The sequence below is a fragment of the Lissotriton helveticus genome, chromosome 3_1, assembly GCF_964261635.1.
Source record: "Lissotriton helveticus chromosome 3_1, aLisHel1.1, whole genome shotgun sequence".
NCBI classification, from domain to species: Eukaryota; Metazoa; Chordata; class Amphibia; order Caudata; family Salamandridae; genus Lissotriton; species Lissotriton helveticus.
The window spans coordinates 306,625,148-306,652,515 of record NC_136061.1 but is presented as its reverse complement, the minus strand read 5'-3'; the positions used below and the strand labels follow the sequence as shown (position 1 = coordinate 306,652,515).

At 44.4% G+C, this 27,368-nt stretch overlaps 1 protein-coding gene across 6 annotated transcripts in view; it reads right to left on the bottom strand.

Moving 5' to 3' along the window:
- Nucleotides 1–27,368, bottom strand: part of TEX14 (testis expressed 14, intercellular bridge forming factor) — a 2,253,432-nt gene that overhangs the window by 247,662 nt on the left and 1,978,402 nt on the right. For all 6 annotated transcript variants that reach the window (XM_078679858.1, XM_078679856.1, XM_078679860.1 and 3 more), the window contains 2 exons: nucleotides 12,370–12,469; nucleotides 8,458–8,548 (listed from right to left, as the gene is read on the bottom strand). In XM_078679858.1, coding sequence (XP_078535984.1) covers nucleotides 8,458–8,548; nucleotides 12,370–12,469 — 191 coding nt within the window. The remainder of the gene's footprint in view (nucleotides 1–8,457; nucleotides 8,549–12,369; nucleotides 12,470–27,368) is intronic.

The following is a 27,368-nucleotide window of genomic DNA, read 5'->3' as shown; positions in this document are numbered from 1 at the left end:
GTCATTTGCAAAGACTGAACTCCGAATCTGTTAAATAAATCGGCTCAAGATTATCTTGCATTCTTTGAACCTGCAGAGCCCATATTGTATTTAAATACTGTGGTTCAGTTTTGGGAGAGATCCCTATTTTTTTGTTTCAGGACGGATACTGTGTGGCGTTTATTGTGCTTTTAAAAGACTGAGGGGCATATTATCAACAAACTGCGATAAACATCGCAGAGCACGCTTAGCGCATCTTATTCAATCGCTGGATTTCCTCGCCGAGTTAGTGGGTTATTATCAACGCTTATATCAAAGGATATAGGAAATCCAGCGATAGCTGCAAAATCGGTAATAGCGCGGGAAATGCTGCAGTATTTTTGGGCGATAAAGGAAACCTTGCTAATGCTTCCCTCTGGTCTCAGCCTTGCAATCCACCTCCCATTACTAAGATGGCTAAGTCAACTTTAAAGCAAGACTTGAATTCCTGCGATAAATAGGGCTTAGCGCGATTGTTAACATCGCTTTGCGGGTCTGCTGCCGGCTTGATAATCTAGCGAAGCCATGTTAGAGAGTTCCCCCATACCATTTGACCTTGGAACGCCCACTTTGCATGTCATTAGCGATATATATCGCTGACATGCAAAGTGGAGAAAAGACGGCTGCTAACTCAAGGAAACAAGCATTAGCATGTCCTTGATGATAGAGCGATAATTAAATCGCTGCTTTTTGGCCGGAAGGTCTTTAGGGGGTGTCTGATTCTGTTTGTGTTAGTGACAGTCTGTTGCAGCAGACCCTGAATCATTTGAAGTTTTTTTGTACATTTTATAAACACTTTTTACTATTATTTATTAAGTTAATTTAAAAATCCTGGAGTCTCAGGAAATGCAGGTATGTTTTGATTTAGCTACAGTTTGTTGTGGTGTCTGTTCTGTAAGCTGCAGTGAGTTGTAGAAAATGAGTGGAGGGTTTATGAAATATCTTTTTTAACGTTAGGAAGGGGCTCACTGAGTCGAACATTCTCTTTGATAGGAGCAGTGGCCTGAGAACTTACAGTCCCAGTGGAAACGTATTGGTCATCGGCGAGTGTTTAGCTTACCTGCTCTAAGACTTCAGTGACACCCATTAAGGGCGACTGTTTTCCAGATTGTAATACGCTGAATTTTAACGTTGATGAGTACATGAGATTGTATTACATTTTAGGTATGTTTTATTCATGTATCTTTTATGGCTACTCGTGTGCTGAATAAAGCGATTTGAATTTGCACATATAACCTTCTTTAATCTAGAAAAGATCAACAATCAAGAACCAACTTTCCCTAAAAACTAAACACAGTTAATTGAACATGATATTGCATGTGCATATGCACATACAGCCTTCTTTAAACCAGGGCAGCTCAACCCTGTGGAAACTACTTTCCCTAAATAAAACAAGTAATGGCACCCTAATTAAAACACACACTTCCAAAGTGGCAGTAGTAGTGGGGGCAGTGTTAGTGGTGATGACTGTGGAAGCAACGGTGATGCTGGCAGTAGTGATGGTGGTGATTGTGGAAGTCGTAATAGTAGTGGTGTTATTGGTAGTGATGATGATAGCAGTGGGGTTATTATGATGTAACAATCATCATGGAAATAATGCTGAAGGTAAAGGTAGAGTGCTAGTAGTAATGTGGCAGTTGTGGTAATGATAAAGGTGGTAGGAAAGGTGGTAGTGATGATAATTGTGGATGTAATGGTGATGGTATTGGTGGTGCTGGCATTGGTGGTAAATGTGAGAGTGGTAATGCTGGTCGTGTGATGGTAATGGTAGAGGTGGTGTTAATGGTAGTATGGTAATGGCGGCCATGGTGATAATAGCGGTGTTAGTGGCAATAATGGAAATTATGGTGAGGGTATGAGAATAGGAATGGTGGTGGCAATGGCATTAGTGGTACTGGTTGTGGTGTGTTTGTTGTGACAATGGGGTGGTGGTGATGGTAGTGGTTGTTGTGTTAATGGCTATAATAGTTATGTTAATGTCGCTGCTGGTAACAGTGGTGGTGATGCTAATAGTAGTGGTGGTAGTGGCAGTGGTAATGGTAGTGTTAACGCTGGTGGCAGTAGTAGTGGCAGAGGCAATGGATAATGTGGTAGTGGTAAAAAAGTAAAAATAAAGATTCTGATGTTAGTTTTGACTGACTGGCTGATTTATTTATTTGTAGAGAGCCCTATTGCTGAGGAGTCTTGGCGCTAAGTGATGTGCAAGGACGGGGACAAACAGGATCAGGGATGGATGAAGAGCCAGCTTTTTATTTCCTTCCTATACACCGACCTACTGGGCTGAAGTCTCAAATGTAGAGGAAGGGAATTCCATAATTTAGCTGCTAAGAAGGAGAAGCGTTTACCTCCACACCTTGCTTTTTTGATCTTTGGAAGGCATACCAGTCCAAGAGAGGAAGATCTTAAAAGACGCGACGGTGCATATCGAAGAAACAAGGATTGCACAACCTTAGCCCCACCTCCAATTAGGGCTTTGTATACTAGGCAAAGTGCCTTAAAGTCAACCCTTCGTCTCACTGGGAGCAAGTGAAGTTGCTTTATGCTAGAGAATGTGGGATGGTGTTTGGGTAGTTTGAGCAATACTCGTGCTGCCGCATTTTGATTTGATTGGAGTTTAGAAAATTGAGCTGCACCTGCTCCTAATTAAAGAGCATTACAATGATCTATTCTCGATAAGACCATGGCTCCTACCACAGTTTTCCTCAAAGAAAAAGGGATGAACGGGAGGATCTTCCTTAAGCCTTTTAGACTAAAAAAGCATGCTGATGAGACGTGATTAATCTGAGGTGCCAAGGTGAGGTCTTTGTCAATCAGAAAGTCAAGACTCCTTGCCTTGTTTACCGGTACCGGACAGGTACCGGCTGCAGATGGCCATCATAATTGGCTCCAAATCAATGGTTTTGGTCCAAACTTCACCAGCTCAGTTGTATCCGCATCCAAGTTTAAAAAGTTGGAATTCATCCAGGACATCAGTGCAGAAAGACATTTGCAGAACTGGGCAGCTGTTATGTCCACTGATTGAGCTACAGACACTACAAGCTGTGTGTCAACAGCATATGGCATCAGTGTAAAACAATAGCTTTTTATGAGTCGAGCCAAGGGGGCAACGTAAATGTTAAACAACGTCAGGGATAAGGCTGAGCCCTGTGGAACTTCACCAGGGACAGTGAACTCTTCAGACTGAAAGCCGTCCTAGAGGATCAGTTGTTCCCTGGATGATAGAAAAGAGGTAAGAAGGGCTAGTGCTTTACCACTGATACCTTCAGTTAAAACAGAATGCCTCTAAGACCATAAATTCAAAATATTTTTCCAAAAGGAGGGAGAAACTCTTCCCTACTTCGCAGTTCAACTAATGAACTGGATTCCTTGTAATGATTCTATTTAGTGTGTCAACAAACAAATCGAAAGATAGTCTACTTACAAAATAATCAATATACAGTTCAAAAATTCATTAGGAATGGATTTTTACTTCATCGTTATTTCATTTTTCTTTGTTTTTGATATATATGTCTCAATCGAGATGAATACATTTTCACTTTACATATTCATACATCAAAAAGAGGGGGATGCAATGGCTATATACAGTGCATAAACCAGAAACATTAGTACAATAACAACAAGTTTGAAAAATCAACGGGTCCTACTACATTATACTCATGTATCTGGATTTTGCCTACTTGTCCTCGATACTGTATCTATACATGGTCCAAGAAAGTGGGGTATAGGTCAGAGAACGCTTTTCAATGTCTTGTCGGTGTTTACACCACTGTTAATTGGTTAAACTGTTCAGTTCTTAACATTGTCTTTGCTTTGACTAAAGCAATACACGTGGCCTGGTGAGGTAGGAAGGTGAGTGAAGAGTGTGCCGACGCGTTTTGACCTTCGTGTTTGGACCTGGAATAGTCAGAGAAGGTCTTCCTCAGGGCTGAAATGTTTTCGTTTAGTAGGACACTGCTGTCGTTTATGGTCTATAGTCAGTAGGGCTCTGACGTAGCTCTCAATCTGGGTACCGGTGCATCTGCTGCTCTCATTGGGAATCTGTTTTCAGGAATGTTCTGTAATTACTCTTTTTCTGGATGCCGATACCACTGCTATGTGTATTTCTTTGCTTTCTCTGGAACCTCCAGACGTTCGATCAATTCTGGTGTTCACGCTGCGGCATTTTCGTTCTGCATTTTGGCAAAATGCAGGACAAAAATGGCGACTCAGTAGAATGCAACGATCTAAAACTGTGTTGGGTAGAGTCCAGGATGTTATTTAGCTCCAGATATGTTGTCAGTTCTGAATTTATAGCTTTGTCCAAAATTTTGGCTGGTAGAGGCAGGCAGGAGATAGGACGGTAGTTTTTCTCATCTAAGGGATCCAACTTAGTTTTTTTTAGGAGAGGACGAATACAGGCCTTTTTCCAAGTCAGCGGAAAGATCCCTGATGTTACAATTTGTTTTAATATTGGAGACAGTGAAGCGTTAATCTCCTCCAGAACCAGTTGTAGAATATGCGGCGGGCAGGGATCTCTGTGGTCTATGAGACCAAAGGGCAACTGAGCAATCTGTGGCCATGATACTTTGAGTTACAGTTGCCAGGCAAATCAGAAAGAAGTCAGGGAGTGGCCCGCTCAATCTTGGATTCTGTTAGAAATGGGGTTCTCTAGTCGGCAGAGGTAGGTACCTTTGTCCAAATAGGGACCCTTGCTTCTAGTCAGGGTAAGGATATAAACTCCTAAAATAACCCCTGCTCACCCCCTTGGTAGCTATGCACGAGCAAGCAGGCTTACCTCGGAGACAGTGTGTAAAGCATTTGTGAACACCTAAAGTAATACAGTGAAAACACTACAAATGCACACCACACCAGTTTAGAAAAATAAAAAATCTTTATATAAACCAGCAAGACCAAATTCTATAAAAATCCAACATACAATACCCTTGAAAAATAGTACTTGTGCAAAATAACACAGTTCTTCTGACACAGTAGCTCCTCCTGGGGCTACCGCGATACTGAATATGACGAAGTCTAACAATTCCAACGGACCGCTTCGATACAGGCCAACAAAAGCGCTGACAGACTCGGACGCAGTAACTTTCTTGTTGCGACCAACACGTTGGTGCGGGTTGGTCGGGGCAAACATCGCGGCTGCATTGTGAAGCGGAGCGTTGCGGCGGGCGGAGTCCTCGCGGTGCGGTACAGGCAGCGGCTCTTTGACGGAGTCGGTGAGACCAGGGTTTGTGTTGAAGGGTGAGACGTGCTCACTGCGGTGCTAGCAGGTCACGTGCGGAACTGGAGCCGGTCGATGTTCCGGTCGGCAAAACAACGGAGTTGGTGACGTCCTTGCAGCATGTACCGAAGCTTTGCAGCGTGCGGAGCCCATAGGATGCGGTGCAAGCAGAGGCTCGTTGACAGAGTTGGTGAGACCAAGGTTGCGTTGTGAAGCGAGGCGTTGCTCTCGGCAGTGCTTTAAGGACACCGAATCCTGCACTTGACTCGATGACAGAGTCGGTTACCCTTTTCTTCTGGGGAGACGGGCAGAGACGGTGCCCACAGACACAGTGAAATTTTTGCTGTTCCTGAGACCTCTAGAACAGGGGGCAAGCTCAGTTTCAAGCCCTTGGAGATCTTTTCTTCAAGCAGGGACAAAGCAAGCAGCAAATACCTTTTCTCCTTTCCTTGGCAGCAAGTAGCCCCTGCAGGCCAACCCCAGAAAGCAAACAGCACAGGGGCAGTATTCCCCTGCAGTTTCCTCCTACTGGTCTCTTCTCCTTGCAAAGGTTCCTCTTGATTTCCCAGAAGTGATCTAAAAGTCTGGGGTCTGGGCCCCTCTTTTTATACACCAAAATAATGTTTTCTTTGAAGGCGGATAGTGTCTGTACCCAGCCAAACCCAGTTCTGTCCTCACTGGTGCAGCTTCCTGGAAGGAGGTGGAGACAGCATTGGTAAAGGCAGACCAGGCCCATTCAGGTGAAAAGGAAATCTCCTCCCCCCACTCTAAATGCAGCCCAGGTCTATTCAGCCCAAACCCTGACTCATCAGACGTCTGGAGCCACTGCCCCTCCCCAGCCCCTGTCATACAAAAGCCAGACATGCAATACACAAACCTAGCAGAGGCACACTGGATGGTTAGGCAATAAAATACCTTTCTAAAAGTTGTATTTTCAAACACAGAATGTAAAAATCACCCTCACTAAAAGGTGCATTTTAACCTTTTGAGTTCTAAGTTCAGGCATACTAAACAGTTGTTCTACCTTGTTCCCAGGGCCAGTTATATTTATAAAATGTTATAAACAAACTCCCCATTCTTTCCTAAGGGAACAGGGGTTGCCTTCCAAAAGTGAAAAACTAAATGAGCAGTATTTCCCTATCAGGACATGCCACACACATCAGGGCATGTCCTACCTTTCACATACAATGCACCCTGCCCACAGGGGTACCTTGTGCCTACCTCAGGGGAGACTATTATGTAGAAAAGGGAAGTTTTAGGGACTGGCAAGTGTGGGAACAAAGATCCAACGGCGGACGCCAAGTGCCGCACCGGTCTCAGTATAATCAGCCCAGGTTTAATCAAATATCAATTTGTTTGGTGGTGTGCACAACCTGCTCCTGCAACCGTCGTTGAAAGCTGCAACCCGCTAACTCGGGAACCAAAACCAGTAAAGCAATGGAGCGGTGCACTACCAGGATGTAGTAGTATTCAATAATGAAGCACGATCAGTAACTTCGTTGATATTGTCTTTATTCAAAATAGATCCAAATCAATAGAAAACAGACATCAGCCAACGCGTTTCGTTCATGGAAATGAACTTCGTCAGGGCAAGAAGTATATGTTAAGAGCTTTCACAAGTGGATAACAGTAACGTCCAAACAACGCCAATCTGTGGTCATCAATGAAATTCAAGCATGGGCCTCCATGATAAGGGCCGGCTGCGGGAAGCCTTCGACGGGTGGACTACAGCGTGACGGTACTTTCCGAAGCACGGAAAGCACCGCTCCATTGCTTTACTGGACTGGCAAGTGTGTGCACTTGCCAAGTCGACATGGCAGTCCCAGACTGCACACAGGCTCTGCAATGGCAGGCTAGAGTGACATTTTACAGGTTGCTTCTGTGGGTGCCAGAATCAGTGCTGCATCCCACTAGCAGCATTTGATTTACAGGCCTTGGGCACACACAGTGCACTATACTAGGGTCTGACAAGTAAATCAAATATGCCAATCATGGCATATTTAAGCCATAACAACAATTCACAAAGGGAGCACTTGCACTTTGGCACTGAACAGCAGTGGCAAAATGCCCAAAGCATCTAGACAAGCAAAACGAAGTCCAAAAACAGCAAAAACACAGGAGGCAAAATCAAAAAAATGCAGGCGAGACCCACGCCACTGGTGCCAGGTCTTACAGATTCTGTCTAGGCAGCAGTAATAGGGCTCTGGCCTTTGCAACTTCATTCACAAATATATTCTCACATCGACAGAGGACAGAGCTGGGTCTGTAACCTGGCTTGAATAGGACCAGTGCACAGCATGTCAGGCAGTTTACCTTGTTCTTCACGTCAGATGACAGCAGCAGCATGTCCTTTTAATCAGCCCTGGAGTATTGGCTCTGATGCTTCAGTAGAGTCAGCCAACTAGTCTTGTCCAAGCCTTTACTTTGTATTCAAGTGCAGAGCTCCTAGCAAAATCTAATCTCCCCTGCAGTGCCACGCTGTTTTGAAATCTAGCACAGGGATGCTCGATTAAATAATTTTTTGTGAACCCAGGAGTTAGTTTTACATCACTTTTTATTATCTTACTCTGCTGCACTCAACATCCTTGGCTCCTCATTTGGGTATTTAGAATATTCCTCTTAGGGGAGGCGGTTGTAGCCCATATTGTGACTAGGCATCACGATACTAGAAGGTTCTCTAATGATGAAGCATGCCACCCTTGGGTGAGTGAGGGACACCACCCTATAATCCTATAATCGGGATGCTCCTTTGTCATTAGGGGTACAACACATTGCTCAAATCTTCTCCAAGGAGTTTTAAACTAAAGAGTGCATTAAAACCTAACCATAGAAAAGTGGGTTATTTCATGGTGTGTGCATCAGATGGACAGAAGGGAAATATTTTTTATTTATGAGTCTATAGTTGGCGCGATTTTTCTAAATACTAGTTTATTCACAAAATAATTTCGTTATTCAATAACAAATGGATAAAATGTACAGCATGTTTAACAGATGTCAATCCAGCCAATTCAAGCCAAGCTTGACATATAAATCTTAGCTCACTGCACCAGGCGGAGTCATATTATACACAATATGTTATAGTTCATAATTAAGCACTTCAAGGTCTTAATCTTGCTTTACTCTTCGGAGATGGTCACTTAAGATCAGAACACCCGCAAAAACATTTGGAAGAAATAGACACTTAGCATGATAAAGAGCAAACACCAAAACAAACCCTAATTATTTACCTGTTTCCAGACGTCAAATTGAGTCGATGTATCTCTTCATTGATGTTTTCAAGATTTTTATCGGCTGTTCTACAGAAAAGAGGCTTCTCAACTAAAGCAAGAAGAGAATATAAATGTTGGTTACTACTCAGTTCTCAATCGCTTCAATTAAGTTTTAGAGTTCAATTGTGGCCTTACATCTGTGTTTCTGCACTGGTGGTGCTTCTAAAAAATATATTATCAAGGGGTTTATCTCCGCTTTTTTGGCTTTAAAAGCCAAGAAAGCGGAGATAAAATTATCTCCCTATTACCAAGCTGTCGCTAACACCAGTTAGTGACAGCTAATAGGAGATAGCGACCATCTTGGGCCCCGCTTTGCATGTCAGTGATATTTATCACTAATGACATGCAAAGTGGGCGTGCCAAGATGTTAGCGACTGAAAACAGTCGCTAACATCGCTATCTCCTATTACCAACTTTTGGAGATATTCGCGCTAAGCGCGAATATCTCCAAAAGCTAACACCTGCCCTGAGCAGTTCTTCACCATGTTATCCAATGGGAGGTGGATAACATGGCTAAGAGCATTTGCTCGATAATGCATGAATATCGCTGACTTTTCAGCGATATTCATGCATTGCAGCCGTTTTTTATCGCATTTGCGATAAACCTTGCTAATAGCAAGGTTTATCTGCGATAAAAATCGCCGATGTGCGGCGATAATTTTTGTCTCTAAACAAGTTAGAGACAAAAATTATCGCTAGTTGTTGGTAATATACCCCATACAGACTGAGGCCGAGTTTACTAAGCCTTTGTATTACTATTCATCCACCTATGGATCTGATGCAATTCCAGATTTACATAGGTTTGTAATCCTGGGATTGCATCAAATTGGTAGGGATCCCAGAGATTGGCGTAACAAGGAGAAAAACCTTGTTTTCTCTTTGTTATTTCCTCTTCCTATGCATAATGCATTCCGCACCACTCACAGAAAGGTAAAACTGCTTCTTTTGAATGTTTTTGCCTAGGAAGGTATTCCTTACTGAATAAAAACAAGCATTTGCAATACAATAGGTCTCGCATTATTTAAGTTTGAGCTATTGGCATTGCTAAATAATGCAACACCAATAGCTCAAACTTTAATAATGTGGGACCTATTGCATTGCAAATGTCTGTTTCTTAAGGAGGAAGGATTTAATTAAGTTTAAGCCAATTAGAGTTCACTTATGAACAAGCTGATCAGCGACCAATGAGAATATTGCCTGATGATCTCAGTTTGACCATGAACATAATGCAATTTTATGTTTCCCTTTTCAACAGCTCAGTGAGCAATAGGGCAATGTTCCTCTGCCGTAACCAAACGGCAGCATCTAAGAAGTGTGGGGTAGGGCATCTACCTCACCACTGACCGAATTCTAACTGCCAGGAATCTGAGACTCACTTCCGTGGATTTTAACTGTTGAAAGCAGTTGAAATCTCCAAGAGAAATACTGGGGGAAACGTGGAAACTGGGACGGCAATACCAATTCCCATACGTTAATTCACAAAATCCTCTAATAACTGTTATTTTGCCGCCACTGAAATTACCAAGATCAATGTTACTGGTAATTCAGAGGGCGGTGAAGTAAAGGGGATTATCTCAGGTCACTCCAATAGCATCCGAAGTCATGCAAATTCAGCCTTATGGAAAGTAATAGAATTTAACAGAGATTTACTGAAAGGGAGGGGCAGAGAGAGACAGGGTTGAGAAAAAAGGGAGGAATAGAGGGAGAAAAGGTAGAGCAGCACCTCTTGTGTGTCCTGTATGAGCTAATTCTGTACCCCCTTTACTCTGCACAGTGCATCTTTGCTTTGTTGCTAGGTTTACTCTTCATAAATGCTGCCCCTGCCCACACACACACACACAAAAAGAGGAAGCAGCGCTATTAATCCTAACACCTATTACTTTGGCGTGCCCAAGACAAAACAAACCAATGGCCTGGAGAGCCATACACTCTGCTCATAACATATATTGTGGATGACAGCTCACATTCTTTCATTTCCTTACGCTGAACATATAAAGGCGCAAACAAATTACTCTTCTGAGAAGCCAGCACCTCTGCTGAAATACTCGGTTATTTATCTGCTGGCGGCAGAGGTTGCAAAGCATAATCCCCGACAGCCTCAGTTTCCCAAAGAATGAAGTGAAGGGAACGGATGGGACATTCCCTCTGGAGATTGGGGCATATATAGACCCCCCATTTCAAAATATGCCAGCAGTACGCAAAGAAATTTCTTTCACGAAGGAAAGGGTGCGGGACCAGGGACACCTAGGGACAGCCTGTGTTACTGCACCCTTTTCTTCGTGAAAATAATTTCTTTGTTTATGCTAAAACTGGCATACTTTGAAATGAAATAAAAATTTGCATTTGTAATGTCAATAACTGGCATTTTCACTAATACGAGTAGTATTGCATAGCAAATGCTGTGAGCAGCCTCCTTTGTGGCTTCAGCAGTGAATATTTCATTGCGGCAGGAAGCAAATAATAAACTTTCAATTTCCCCAATATAAGTTAAAAGGGAGGACAAACTAAAAGGAAACTCGCAGCCACGGAGGTCAGATAAAAAAAAAAAAGAGGCTAATAGGAAGGCCCAATGTGAAGTTTCTTCTAATACATTAAAGCTGCAAAGACAATCAGTGGTGGCCGAACGGGGGAGGGCCCAGCCAGATGGCACACAGCACACAATTAAGTGCCAGCAGAGCAGAGTGAAACTGTTGTTAGACCTCGACTACACGGATGAGGGGCAGGGAGTTGAAGCCAATATAGAGATTACTTTAAGTCTCGCTGAGACAAACACGAGACCTAAAAGTCCTACCCGTAATGCAGGCACCCTTGCACTATGGGGCACAAGGGTGTCTGTGCACCATGGCAAGGAGAGAGCAGAAATGCTCCATATCTTCGAAGATATGGCATATTTCTGCTATCTCTTTCACACAACACAGCAAGTTCCCTTGCGGCATGAAATATGCCTGAGTCCATCAACCCTGAGGAAGACAATGGCCTAAATTTCGCAGAAAAGGCTTCATACGATCTTAATGTACCTAATCAAAACTTTCAAAACATACAAAATCAGTCAAAAGTGATTTAACTATATTATGCATTGGAATATGTTGTTTCTTTCTGCTGGCCTACAGAAATAAATGGCATCAACACAGCCTATGCCCTGATTTACAAAGAGTTCACACACTGCATGGCAGCAAATAACGTTGCTGTGCTGCATTCTGTGAATGGGAGAGAGCAGAACTGCGGCATATGTACTAAGAAGAGGAGCAGTTATGCTCAGGGACACTTCTGCCGTCCATGTATCATTCTGCAAGTGTCTGCAGTGTAGTCAGCATATATTTTGTGTAGAAAGGGTCCATACCAGCACAAAAACAATGTTTACGGCAATTTCCTCTTTGCATGTGTCCTGCAGAATGCAATATACATAGAAATAGGAAAGAACGAGCCAAAATAAAAATATTTATGTTTTTTACACCTGTTTCAGGGAGGCGCAGAGTTTTACTGAAAATCCCTGTCTACAACTATACGCAGATAGGGATTTGCAGAAAAACATATGGGTTGTTGCATGAAAACGCCCGTGCACCATCCATAAAGCGACCCCTGAACGCTGAGTAATGTAAGGCAGCACATTGCACTGTGTTGTGTTACTTAAAGTACAAATCAACACAAACTGCGATTTCTGTTGGTTTGTAAATCCCAACCTAGATTTTGTATCAGGTCTGCTTTAGAAAAAGTTACGCAAATTGACTGTAAATCTGGGCCCTAGACATTGCGTTGGGGGTGCTTTACAAATGTTAATGCTGATGATATTGTTCAGACACTTTCTTACATCATTCTTTAGTAAGCGTGAGAAAACATTTCAACTTGATCAAATTGGGAAGAATATCCTACCTAATCCCAACCCTGCAGTAGTTGCACAGCTCAAAGCACGTTCCGGCTTGGTTATACAGACTTCTTTAGTTACTTCAAATTCCTCCTCTGAATCCATGGTCTGAAAGAAAGCATAGTACAATCACACAATAAAGAGATGCTAATGTTTCTCATATGTAGCCTCCCCACTGCAAGGATTACTGTACTTATTATCTCTGGTATGGGACTGGAAATGAAGACTCTTTCTAACCTTGGGTAAGGATCTTTCTAGTGGCTACTCTATTTGCTGGCAGATTCTGCCCGTTTTATAATCCCCTGGCACCGGACTTGGAGGCAGATTTACTATTCTTCACACAATGCAGCAAGGCAACTTACTGAACTGCGTTGCATGAAAAGGAAATGGCAGAAATGTTCCTTATTTACAAAGGTATGGAATATTTCTGCTCTCTCCATGTGCTGGCGCCCTAGTACCATAGTGCTAGGGTGTCTGCCTTACAGGTGGGATGCCTTCCTGTCCAAAAATAATCCTTAAATGTATTTTCCTCTTTCCATTTGCAACTTTAGTAAATATGGAATAGCATCACATCCATGGGTGGATGCACAGGATCAAACCTGCAAAGCAATGTAGAAAAGCCAAACAGTATCACATTTTTGCTGTCTGATGGTATAGATGTGGGCATAAAAGCGCTGAAATGTCCTTGAAATGTTTGCAAAGTAGAATTAATTAAAAGTCAGGATTGGCTAAAGATGTCAGTTATTCCCTGAATTTAAGACTTCCACATCCCTCAGCACTTTATGCACATGGACAGTGCCACAAATCCCCTTTTTCCCCACAAAAAATGTACTTCTTTTAAATTCTGATGGTATCCGACTGACATCGTAATGAGGCCCTGAGTGTTAGGGGAGTGACAGGAGCGATTGCACATCTTCTGAGTGGTCGAATGGGCATGGTAGATCTGGAGGAGAATGCACAAGCCATTCTGTGGGGGTCTAGAACCATTTTTGAGGCATTTTGGCGGTAAGGATACTCCGTCGCCGTTGCAATGGAGTATCCTTACTGCCAACATATAAATCAGCCCCTAGTTGGGAACATTGTTTTGGTTCAGAGCCAATTGGCTCCAGAGGGGCATAGTTGATGTGAAGAGCCAGAGTGCTCCAAGGGCTATGTATGTATTCCAGAGCCCAGATGGCTTCAACGCCCCTCAGTTGTTTCAGAGCCTGTGTGGCTCCAACGTTTGGGCACAGTTTCTGTCCTAGGGGCTAGAGAGAGCCCCTGTCGCCGTTTGTCTCAGCTGCCCAGCAATTAGTGGGCAGCTGCACCGTTTAGGCGCAATTTGAGAGTCCTTGTGTGGGACAGAGATGGCACAGTGGTGCCAGGCCTGCTACAGCTGAGCAGCACTTAGTGCCAGCTGCAACGTTTAGGCCCTTGGGATTGTTCTCAGCTGCCCAGCAATTAGTGGGCAGCTGCAACGTTTAGGTTTGCGCCAGTGGCGCACCCCTGACTGTCGCTGCATTGGCAGCGCGCCCTGACATTCTGGACACAGGGCTTTTGAGCCCCTTTCTTGAGATGGCCAGTTGGCTGGTATGTGGTTATTGCGTATTGTGATTTTACTATATTTATGATAGTAATTGCCTAAGGTGATGTTTGCGCAATGTGATTATGAGGTTATTTTACCTATGTAGGTTTATGCTAGTGAGATGTTTTTCACTATGTGAGTTACGCCCCTAATTACGATTTATTCTTAGGAGGCAGAGTCTAATGTGGTTAGACTAGTGAGGAGATTGCCTACTGTATTTTTACCGGTTAGGCCAAAATGTGAATTATGCGTAATGTGCTATGCCATTATGCCTGTGACACCTCTGAATGTGTTTTATGCATTATGTGTCTTACCTACACCGCTGAATGTATGTCTATGCATCATGTGTTTTCCTTCCCTACACCTCTGAATGTTGTGATGCATCATGTGTAATGTGTTCTTACCTACATTTGTTCTTTTGTGATACACTTATTCTATGATCTACAAAGTGCTATTTCTAACAGTATTTCTGCTAAGTGCTGATTCTGACAGGGGTCCAGGTGGCCCTGTCTTGTAAATAATCCCTTGTGAATATTACCCGTGCCAGTTGGCACAATGTATATTGTGTGATTACTATCTGATGTGTTTTTGACAATACAGAAGTTATTTTTATATAACCTTGTGTGGAGTTCCTTTTGTGGTGTGCCTAGGATGTTGTTGCTGTTGTGTGCGTGCGCAAATGCTTTACACATTGCCTACGGGATAAGCCTGTCTGCTCTTGCCAAGCTACCAAGGGGGTGAGCAGGGGTTATCTTGGCGTGTGACTCCCTTGCCCTGACTAGAATGGTGGTTTCTGCCTAGCTTTGGCGTCAGCCTTAGCCAACTAGAAAATCCCAGTTCTAACACCCGCCTTGATAATATGCCCCCATATCTTTATAAATATTCAGAATTTCTTTTCTCTCTTTTTTACGCAACGCAGTGCAGCAAGTTCCCTTGCTGCACTGTGTTGAATGAAATATTAGTAAATGTACCCCTGAATTTATATTAAATATCACGTTCCCATAAAGTCCCGCAGAGGATTTAGATCTATAACTATTTGGCTCATGAATAGATCTATAAATAATAGTAGCTTTTGGTATATTATCTTTCCAACCAAATTATGAAAACATTTTGGTATAGTGTCAGTATCATTAACTGAGGACCCAGATACAAAGTCGGATAGAGAATCATGTAATAATATTTTTTCCATAATAAACGTGCTAGGTAATAAAGATGATAATGTTTGTACTTTCATAAAGGGCATAGCTGAGGATCCTTCAGTTATCTTACTATTCCAGGATATACCCTCTCCTTTCCAGCGCTTCCAAAGAAAGGACTTCTTACATATTTCTTATTCCAGACATTTGAAAGAAAAATGTTTCATAGCAGGATATGCATGAAAAAAATATATTTACAAACTATAAAATTAGTATATTTCAAAACATAACTTTGTAACACATGTTAATTGGATCGGTAAATAAATTCCTTAAAGAACAATTATCCAAAAAATGTAATTTAAAGTCCGACCCAAAGAGATGCAGGTTGTCATCATGTTGGGATGACAATGCACATGCTTGTCCGATAATGGAGCCCATCGGCCCAGCGGTTGGAATGTATGCCCTACAATAAGGGCCGTGCCTACTCAGGCACCACCGTAGGAATTACGATGTCCTTTTCTATGGTGATCTGACTGCCATAGAAAGGAAGATGGAGACAGACTTTAGGGGCCTCTAGCAGGGCCCCCGTCCCTCCGTGGCCTCCACTATGAGGCCTGGTGGGCACCTGTGGTGCTCGCCTAAACATCCCTGCACCATGTAGCCCACAGCACAAGCCGCAGTAGTAAATATACACTTAATGTAATGGAGGTTGCATTGAAATTCAGAATGCGGGGCGTCCGACTCCTTGTCGGGTGGGCCCACATCCGACACAATGCCGGTTGGACACTCGTCTGACCACATTGTAATAGGGTTCTTACTTCCACTGGAAAAATGGCAAAGGTCCTGTTCATTTACTACTTGACAGGAATTTCTCCTAGGGTGTATTTTTTTAACCTATTTACCTCTGCTTTCAGACCAAGCTCATTGTTGTTCTCTGTTATTCGGTTTTCAAGCACTAAATTTATTACGCTGATGTCATGTTAGCTCTAATTGTATGGTACCTACTTCTGTATGTGATCACTTTCATCTTTATCAAGATGCATGTAACTAGCAACATACCCATGGTTATATTGTACTAGTGCTACATCTCGCCTTTTTTCGAAAAAAAATCAAATTGGTTAAAAAAAATATGAAATGAAAAAGCTCAGAGTTGCATTATTTCTATCTAGGCATTTGTTTAAAATACGGAAGTATCTTAGCTGGAACTACAACACCTTAGGATAATTGTTTAGTAGGAGCTTTTAAGAATGATTTAATTAGTCTGCGGCTGCTAAAGCCGACTAATAAATTGTGATTTTGCACTCTGATTGTATGGTGTCCCAAGGACGAAGAAAAACCTGCCATTTTCCTGAATTCTACAAATTGACTCTATGCTTGAATAAATGTACAGGATTAGACTTGCATGTTTCCACCCCTTGAAACTAGGGGGTGGAGACATCTAAGATTGAAATATTGAGTGTAAAGTTACTATCAGTAACTTTTCACACATATGTGGGGATCCATCATCTGTGCAGAAATCTCCACCACCAGAGCAGAGATTTACCAATGGCAAAGTATAGGAGAAACAGTATAGAGTTTAATAATAATTATAAATAATATAAAAATGTCTTAATGTAAAATAAAAATGTATATTCATTTAAAATTGTTATTAACCTACAACTAATAAAGGTACATGTTACACAGCAAGTTAAATCATCATATTAACATTTATTACATTAAATAATGAAAATATATCAATTCCATATATAAATGCTATTTTTTCAAACCATCAAATCAAATTTACATCCTCAAATCCCATCCTCAATAGAATTATAATATTGAATTAATATGTCATACATTCTTTAACTTATGTGCTTAATTATTTTAAATTTATCATTTTTTTAAATTTGAAAAATTGAATTTCCATTATTTTAAATCATTTATTATCAATTGTTTGAATTATAATACATTTTTAAATTATAATTTAACTTTTAGCACTAACAAATTACATATATTTATAAAGATATAGATATATACATATTAACTAAAAAAAAAAAAGGTTAGGGAGACATTTAGGGGGTCAGTAGGATGGCGGGCGGACTTTGTGAAATGGGACCGCCCACCATAAGGGCGGGGGACCCGTGGGGGCCATTAGGATGCGCCCGCCACAGTAGCGGGCGCATCCTACATTCCTGACATTATGGCGGGCGGTGCACTCAGCACCGCCCGCCACAATGCCAGGAAGGCATGTCGTGCACTTCCATGCACAACATGGAAGGCACCATGTGGTGCCTGCCATGTTGGGCATGGAACTGCAGGGGGCTTCCATAGGTAGCCCCCATGTGCACACCCCACCCCCCAGAGTCCCTGGGGGTCCGCAACGGGCCCCCACAAGCAATTCCCACATACCTTTCCGTGGCAGTAATGCCGCCACAGAAAGGCATGTTTCCTCCCCCATAGTAATATGGCTGGCGGTGTCTAACAGACACTGCCACCTTATTAAACTCTTTTCCGCCCGGTCAACTTGTTGACCGGGCGGAAAAGCGGCGGGCGGGGCCAGATCTCGGGCGGGTGGCCACCGCTATACGGGCAGTGACGATCCGCCCAAGATCCTAATGGGCCCCCTAGTTAGGAAACAGAATTTAAGAAAACTTTGAAGTTCACTGAATTAACCAAAGGTTACAGGAACGTTACAGTTATGCTCAAATTTCACTCATACAAAACCAGTGAAATTCAACAATTATAGTTACCTGAGCTAACTATAACTTACGCCCCACAATGCACTGCTTATGACCTCACATATTATATCGCTTATGACATGGTCAGTGACATAACTGATGGCATCTCAAATGACATCACTCATGACATCATCCACTGAGTGTAAGCATTTTGTAAGAGTTTATGATAGCTAAAAATATGTACCAAGGTATGACAAAATGTAAATTAGTATACTAGGTGTACTACTAATGAGTGATACTACTTCTAACATATATTTTGTGAGTGGCTGTGTGACTGTGTGTATCCGTGTGTGAGTGGGTTTGTGAATGACATCGGTGTGCAAGTGGCTGTATGGGTTAATATGTAGGTGTGTGAGTAGCTGTGTAGATGGGTGAGTGGCTGTATTGATAAGTGGGTGTGTCAGTTGCTCTATGGGTGAGTGAGTGACTGTATGGGTGGGTGAGTGACTGTATGGGTGGGTGAGTGGATGACTGAATGGTTGTATGAGTTAGGAATGGGTGTGTAAGTGGTTGTAGGAGTTAGTGTCTGAGTGGGTGTTCAGTTAAGTGGGTTTGTGTGTGAGTGGCTGTATTTGAGAGTGAGTGTGTGTGAATGGCTGTATGAGAGAGTAAGCAGGTGTGAACGTGCTTATATGGATGTGTGAAATGGTATGTAAGGGGTTGTGTGAGTGAGTGTGTGAGTCCCTTTTGGGTGAGTGAGTAGCTGTGTTCAGAGACTGTATGGGTGAGTGAGTGGGTGGGTGTGTTAGCGGCTGTATGGGCGAATAAGAGGTTTTAGGAGTACTTCTATGGGTCTGTGAATGGGTATGTGAGCGGTTGTGTGAGTGGGTGTATGGGAGGTTATATAGGGGTGTGAGTGGGAGTGTGAGTGGTTCTGTGGATGATATCAACAGTGATGTCATTTGAGATGTCATCAGGGATGTCATCAATGAAGTCACTGACCATGTCATCAGTGATGTAATATGTGAGGTCATAAGCAGTGCATTGCTGGGGTGAAAGGTATAGTTAGCTCAGGTAAATATAACTAATTGGTTTTGTACGACTGAAATTTTAGCCTAACTATAATGTCCATGTAACCTTTGTTTTTTCTGTGAATTTCTAAGTTTTCTCTGTCCTAACTATAACGTCCCTGTAACCTTTGGTTTTTCAGTGAATTCCTAAGGTTTTTTTCAACTTCATTTCCTAACTGTAACCACTAACATTTGACGAAGAGTGTGTGAGTGAGTGCATGAGTGTCTCAGTAGGTCTGTGAGTGGGTGTGAGAGTGTCTGAATGGGTCTGTCAGTGGGTGTGTGTCTGAGTAGGTCTATGAGTGAATGTGTGAGTCTCCGAGTGGGTCTGTGAGTAGAAGCGTGAATGTCTAAGTGGGTCCGTGAGTGGGTGCGTGAGTGTCTGCATAAGTACACGAGTCTCTGAGTGGGTCTGTAAGTGAGTGTATTTGTGTCTGAGTGGGCCTGTGAGTGGATGAATGAGCCTGAGTTGGTCTGTGAGTGTTCTCTGTTTTGTCCTTTTTTTCCTGTTTTTCATCTCTGCATGTTTTTCTACTCTCTGCTTTGCCTATCCTGCTTGTTTTTCTGCCCTGTGTTTTGCCCTCTTCTGCTCTGTTTAGCCCCTTCTGCTCATCTTTCTGCCCTCTTTTTCTCGTTTTGTTGCTCTGTTTTGCCTTTCTGCTTGTTTTTCTGTCCTCGGTTTTTCATTCCCCAGGGCTCGGTCTTAGTTAAATGGCGGTGTGGCCCCCCCTCCCTGGGCTGATTTCGGCTCTGGGGTCCCCATTCTCCGGGGCCACCATTTCCTGGGGCCCTGCCCTCTTTACATGGGGAGGGAGGCAACACAACCCCCTCCCCAGGTTGATTTTGGCCCCAGGGACCCCACCCCCTGGGGCCCTGCCCTCATTTCATGGGGAGGGGAGCAGCGCGGTCCCCCCTTACTGGGACGATTTTGATCTCCGGGACCCGATCCCCTCGGGCCTGGCCTTAATGCAATGGGTGACTGGGGCCACATGGTTCTCCTGGATCCCCATCCACCGGGGCCTGGCCAGGTTTCCTGGGTGCCCTTTGGCACCCAGTGTACAGAATAGGGACCCCAGGGGAGACTCAAGGCCCCACCAGCCAGGTCCCTGCCTCCTGTGGGACCTGGCATTGCTGCTGCATGAAGGTAGCTGCTGGAAAAGCAGATCCCTCCGTGTAGGAACAATTGTTTCAAATTCTTTCCCTGCATGCATGCATGTTCGTGGGCAGGGAAAGAGATGAAACCTCCTCTTCCAGCTTGCTGGAGCACTTTGACAGCTCCAGCGCAATGGAACCGGATTGATTATTTTTGCTTGACAGGAGATGCCAACTCCCACCAAGCAAAAGCAAACAGCTATGTCCCAGGGGTAGGCACCGTATGGCTCCAGGAGTATGGCTCCAGGAGGGGGGCCAGGCTGCCCCCCTCTTTCTGTTTGCACGGGCTACCCCTGGGAGTTGGTTTTCCCCGGACTGAGAACCCCCCAGGAGGGCAGCCGCACAACCTCCCTCCTTTAAAAATAAACCATTTGTAATGCAATAGGTCTTGCATTACTAAAGGTTTGAGATTTTTGGTATTCCTAATAATAATTCAAAGCCAATAACTCGTACTTTCAGTAATGCAAAACCTATTGCATTGCGAATGGATCGCGTGAGGAGGCACGTTGGGAGGAGACAAGATGGCGGATTGACGCCGTCTCTGAGCACCTGGCTCACAGAGGAGCTCCCGAGGCTTTGAAATTAAAGTCCGGCATTTATACGAGAAACGTGAGGAGTGCCATGAAATGCAATGAAATGTAATGAAACAGAGGCTTTATGAATGAACTATCCTTCAAATCCTTCCTATAATTTTATATTTAACTAAAAAGGAAAAAACCTCTAACGCTAGTGCAGTACAGGATCACAGACTATTTGCTACCACTGGCTACCGGCTGGAAAAGACTCATCACGCAGGAACCACCGCACTGAATGCAGGTGTTAACACGAACTGGCCAAAAACGCTTGCCGTCCACGTGGGTGGCCATGTGTTTGGCTGCTCGGCGGTTTTCACTGAGACTGTGATCTTGGCTCATACCCAGCCCGCGGTTGTGTGCGACTTCTGGGGTGTCTCGGATTATGGCTCCACCGTAGAGTACGGCGAGGAATACCTGAGCAACTAACCGCCAGCCGGTTAGCGCCGCAGGGACTATGGGGGGGATCCGGGTGCAGAGGCTCAGAAGGCGGATCTTTCCGGACAAGCTACAGGGGCTGGGAGGCTCGGAAAACCGGTACTGCGTTTCTTGCAGACGAAACAGTCAGTGGAGTTATTTTCATCTGAAGGCGCAATTGAAGCAAGTGCTGGCAACAGATTAGCAGAGAATATGGCTCACGCTACGTGGGCCTCATTTATGAAAAGTGACGCATAGCTGCGTGAAAACAGCGATGCGTTACTTTTCACTGCGCCCTCCTTGCACGACCAATGAGGCGTCATATTTACAGTATGACGCATCATTGCGCAAGGAGTTACAGATAGGTCAGTATTTCTGACGTATCTGTATGGCGCAAAAGTGACGCATTGCTGGAGTGTGTCACAAATGTGACGCAACTCCAGCAATGTATCCTTTCACATGGGGTAAGCCCCATGTGAAAGGGTCTGCGTCAGTCTTACGCCTGCTGTGAGGCAGGCGTAAGAAATTGACGCATTTGTGTCCTAGAAGTGACGCAGTGAAATCACATAGATTTCACTGCGTCACTTCTATGACCCCTTCTTGCGTGGGAACACCCCCCCTTGCATACATTATACCTGGCGCAGGTATAATGTAGCGCAGGGGTTTACAAAGTGACGCATCTACCTAGATACGTCACTTTGTAAATGTGGCGCAACAAGGCGCATTTTTTACACTGCTGGTGCGTCACAAAAAGTGACGCACCAGTGGTGCAAAAGTGACGCAAGGGCTCATAAATGAGCCCCCAGGCGAGCAACAAAGTAACGCTGCGCCCATATCCCCCGGCCTCAGTAAAATAAATAGCCCTGTGGAGACTTATCAGGTTCCGCACCAGGCTCAGGTTGCTGAAACAAATAGCTATGACGGTAGTGGGAATTTGGTCTGGGCACCCGAGGACAGTGTAAGCTGAGCTCCTAATCGCCCTAAAAAGCCCAATAACCATGGAGAAAATTTGGATACATCCCTCAATGGTATGGATCAACTCGCAGAGAGGGGGGAAACAGAATTAGAGCCAGTATTAGAATCGGAACCCGAAGATGTTAATAAAGAGAAACAGCAGGTGGTGCCCTCAGATGTTATCTCGGCAGGACTGTGCCAGACGGTAAATCAATTGCCTACTACCAAATTAATAAAATCAGCAGCAGTGCCTAATCCAACTGTGGATGACACAGCAGAACCGAAGCTAACAGTGGGCAGTGCTCTTGGCATAGAGGGTGGCACTTTAGTATGTAGTAATGGGGTGTCTGAAAATAATTCATCCACCTTAGTGGAAAATGATATTGCCCCTACCACCCCCATTAATGATTATGTATTGGACAATCAGGATATGCCTTCTAAATCTGGGAGGCCTGCAGTGGATCGAATGTATAAAAAGGGGCAAAACACCACAGTATCGCAAAATCCAATTGCGACAAGGCAGAAGCAAACTCCACGCTCTGTGGGTGGCAGAAAGAAAAATTCAAAATCTAAAACACAGTGGGATGTGGGGAAAAAAGCTTTAACTGGACCAGGCCAGCAGTCTGGTAGCCAGAGGTTGACGCAGCCGAAGAACACAGAGGTGGTCAGCCCCGACGATGGGTTCAAGCAAAAGGTGGTGTTAAAACCCTGATATTTAGACTGTTGGATGCCGGTCTAGCAGATGATGTTTGTGGGGCACTCAGATTATCAGTGGGCAGAACGCCTGAGGGAATGCCTGAGGAAACATGCTTCCATCAAGCTGACTGAATCCCCTGTGAGGAAGGAGACCTCCAAGGCAAAGATGCTCAAGTCGGCAAAGCGTCATTACTTTCATTAATCTTGCAAACCCTTAAAGACCAAAGGCAGGAAACAATAGAGCTTTTTGCCCAAGTCAGGGCAGACAATCGTGGTATACAGCAATCTCTAAAGGGAGTAACCTCAAAAGTTGGGACTCTCACAAACGAGATAACAGAATTACAGCTAAGAGTAGTCAGCACAGAAGAAACAACGTCTAAAATAACTAATACGGTTCAATCAATCAATCAATCAGCGTACTTGTAAAGCGTGCTACTTACCCGTGAGGGTCTCAAGGCGCTGAGTGGAGGGGGGTGCCGCTACTGCTCGAAGAGCCAGGTCTTAAGGAGTCTTCTGAAGGCGAGTAGGTATTGGGTCTGCCGTAGGTGGGTAGGGAGGGTGTTCCAAGTCTTGGCGGCGAGGTAGGAAATGATCTGCCGCCAGAGGTTGTTCGTTGGATGCAGGGGACAGTGGCGAGGGCGAGGCTGGCGGAGCAGAGCTGGCGGGTGGGGGTGTAGAAGCTGAGTCTGCTGTTCAGGTAGGCTGGTCCGGCATTCTGGAGTGCTTTGTGTGCATGGGTGAGAAGCTTGAAGGTGATACTCTTGTCGAAAGGGAGCCAGTGTAGGACTCTCAGGTGGGGGGTGATGTGGCTGCGACGGGGGACGTTGACGATCAGTCGGGCGGAGGTGTTTTGGATGCGTTGTAGTCGTCATAGGTGTTTGGCTGGGATTCCTGCGTAGAGTGCGTTGCCGTAGTCCAGTCTGCTGCTGACGAGGGCCTGTGTCACCGTTCTTGTTGTTTCGGTCAGAATCCACTTGTAGATCCTGCGGAGCATGCAGAGGGTGTTGTAGCAGGAGGAGGAGACGGCGTTGACCTGTTTAGACATGGAGAGGGAGGAGTCGAGGATGAATCCTAGGTTGCGTGCATGGTCGGTGGGTGTCGATGCTGTTCCCAGTGTGGTCGGCCACGAGGAGTCGTCCCAGGCTGAGGGGGTGGGTCCGAGGATGAGGACCTCAGTCTTATCCGAGTTCAGTTTCAGACGGCTGCTCCTCATCCAGTCGGTGACGGCCTTCATTCCCTCGTGGAGGTTGGTTTTGACGGTGTGTGGGTCCTTGGTGAGGGAGAGGATGAGCTGGGTGTCGTCAGCGTAGGAGATGATGCTGAGGTCGTGATGGCGGGCCACTTGTGCGAGGGGGGCCATATAGACGTTGAACAGCGTCGGGCTGAGGGATGAGCCCTGGGGGACGCCGCAGATGATGTCAGTGGCTTCGGATCGGAAGGGCGGGAGGCGGACACTCTGGGTTCTTCCGGAGAGGAGGGATGTGGTCCAGTCAAAGGCCTTCTCTTGGATTCCGGCTTCTATGAGACGTGTCATTAGAGTGCGATGGCAGACCGTGTCGAAGGAGGCTGACAGGTCCAGGAGGATGAGGGCTGATGTTTCGCCGTTGTCTAGTTGGCGCCTGATGTCGTCTGTGTGTGGTATATAAATAAATAATACCGGATCTAGGTTTTACTGGACATAGCAATAACAGATAGCTCAATAAATAAGAGTCAAGATTCGAGGTAGTAGGAGTTTGCAGGTTTAATACAGCATAAAGGACAGGAACAGGACAACCTGCACGGGAACAGGATGGCAGCGCTGCCGGGGGCAGGATCAGAATCGGCACAACATTTAATAACAGTGCACAAATATATATACTAAAACAGTTACATTACAATGAATTACAGTAGGCGGAGCAGTGGGTGTGGTCAATAGCAGTCGCGAAAGATAAGGGTGAAAAATGGGTGTAACAGGGGCGTATACATAGACATGTGATGCAAACGTAACAGAATATGTCATAAATGGGGCGGAAACATGGAGGGGGCTACCTAAGGAGCCGGGACCTCTAACCTAATGGTGCGCGTAAACTGACAATGACGTGTTACTAGGAGAAGCTGGGGGCTATGAACTCTGTGCTAGGAGCAGAGACTGAAGTCTGGAGAGTCAGGGCGACATGTACCTAAACAGTATCTAGTACCTGATGTTTAGAGAACATGTTGATATAAACTAAGAGTCAGGAGGGGAGAGGCTAACGGACTCTAAGACTGGAGCATGCATTATTCTACATGTAGTGCGTGATGAAGAATATTAAATGACCATTAAATGCAGTATTTCTCTTACATGGAGACGTAAAGGCTAGACAATGACGGAAACTATTGATGCGATTCAGTAGCTTAGGAATGCAGAGAAGGAGGGCTGGACTGATAACTAGAATCATAACATACTCTTGGCAGACTCGTAGGCAGAGCCAGGCTGAGCCGGGCACTGTGAGGCAGGAAGTAAGTGAAGGGTCGAGGATACAGGTGGGGGCTGTATCGCTCCTCAGCGAGGCTCAGGAGACAGGAGCTGAATCTGGTGTCCGGGCCCTTTTGAGGCCTAGAAACGGGGACTTTACAATGAAATAACGTGCACACTGAGAAACGTGGCAACGTAACTTTACATAGGCCTGATACTCGTAGCTTTCACGAGAACTGGAAACTGGCATACTAGTGATGGACACAACTGTAATTGCGTCTTTAATCAAACATGGGGGATACATATGCATATTTAATCATGCACACATAACATAAGATGGAGGACTCGTAGGGACACAGAACATGGCAAAATTTACTTTTCCACATTCCCTCCTTGTCACTACGTTTCCATCAGGAAACATCAATATTCATGATACCATCTATCATTTCATACAGTATCATTTGCTCGTCTCGAGTTTTCTTGGAACTGGATTTAGGACGGGACTTGGGACTAGGAACACATGATGTAGCACAAATGCCGCAAATCGCAGGGCCACATTGTAAACAGAGGCAGCAACTGAATATGATCGCTACTGCAATACCCAGAAATGACAATACTTTCCATCCCCAGGCGGAAATTATATTCCAGAACCAACCGGACCATGTCCAGGTGCCTGGATCTTGGTGTAACATATGGGCAATTTTATGGAGTCTGGTAATAGCTGAATAAACAGACGGCGCGTTATTAGGAATGAAAATGCAGCAACTAGATTCGATGACTCTACAGGCCCCGCCCCTATCGGCCAGTATGACGTCAAGGACGAGACGATTCTGGAGCACGACAATTCTCATAAAGGATTGTTCTTCGGTTAAGTTACCTAGAGCAGAAGTAGTCTCAATCACTACTGCTTCAAGTGTTCTGGTTAATCTACGTATCAGTTTACTATTTACAACAGTACCTAAGTAGGGGAAGACACCTTTATTGATATCTATGTATTGTTCTAGAGCAGTTTCAGTATAAGCGACAATCGGGAGATTTCTCTTGTGTCTAGTATGTACTAGGTGGGAATTCCTATAATAGTCAGGTGGGGCTAGGAAAACTGGTGGCAGTAGGAAGGCAATGTAACATGTACCCTCCCAATCGAGGGGCAGACGAACATATGCGGTCTGACCACAAACAAAATAAGAATGACGTGAAGCTTTGAAAATAGATTTCCTACTGTCACTATACTTGACAATAGTAGTACAATCACTATGGCCTACATGTATGGAACCATTATTTCGGACACATAATTCACCTTTGACTGGTAGTACTGAAATAGCAGGTAAGTCTGGAGTAGAATCAGACTGAACATTCAGGACCATGAAATTCGAAGAATAATTACCTAGATTATAAACTTCATTCTCTAGATCTAACCCTGTTCTGTGGGGAAGACCTTGCTTGTCTGGGAAACATGTACTGTTCAGAAAAGACATATCTGTTGAGGATGACGTTAACGTGGACCATGCTCCACACGAACCATTATGTGAAAATGGATAAGGAAAGAGTGGCAGAACTCCCTTCGGTGTCTGAAAAGGGGGGAGTCGACCACACACCCAACAATTTGTGGCATTGTTGGTCTGGTGTGAATAATGTAACATGCGGATAAAAGAGTTATTACGCATAGCAAGACGATAAGAAAGTTCATGAGGAGGCAGATCACTAAACGTGTGCTCTACTGTAACATTAGCAGACTTATTTACATGAGAAACTGAAAAATACAAATAAAATGCATAACTGGTGCAGGAGATCATAATGCTGAAATATAGCAGAAAACATAAAATAATAGTGCAACTTCTAGAGTTCTCACTAACTCTCTCTCTGTGGGGGTCTATTATATACATGTCAGAAACCGGTCTAACCGTTTCACCTAGGGGAGGACTTAGACAATCAAACTGGCTGACTTATTTTACTAGACCTTAGTTTAAGCTTATACTCCTGTTGCGGAGTTTTCTCTAACAGGGAAGGGTTCGTAGCAATGTCTTTTGCGGGACAGTCCTTAAGAATAGTACTTTGGCAGTCTTTAAGATCCTCGGAAATGTTCTTTGAAACAGGTTTCAATCCAAAAAATCTTTTCACATGTGACAAATGGACCCAGCCCTTCCTGCCTTCCAGCTTGACGGCAGTACGGGTGGCCAGGAGGACCTGTCGGGGTTCCTTCCAGCGAGGCTCCAGCGGACTTGAACGATCAAAGTTCCTGACCAAAACCATGCATCCGGGAACGATTTCATGCGGTGCCACCTCGGTATTGTCTGGAAATGCGGCAGCAACCTGTGAACGACAAGAGTTGAGGGCAGACATCAAGGAAGCTAGGTA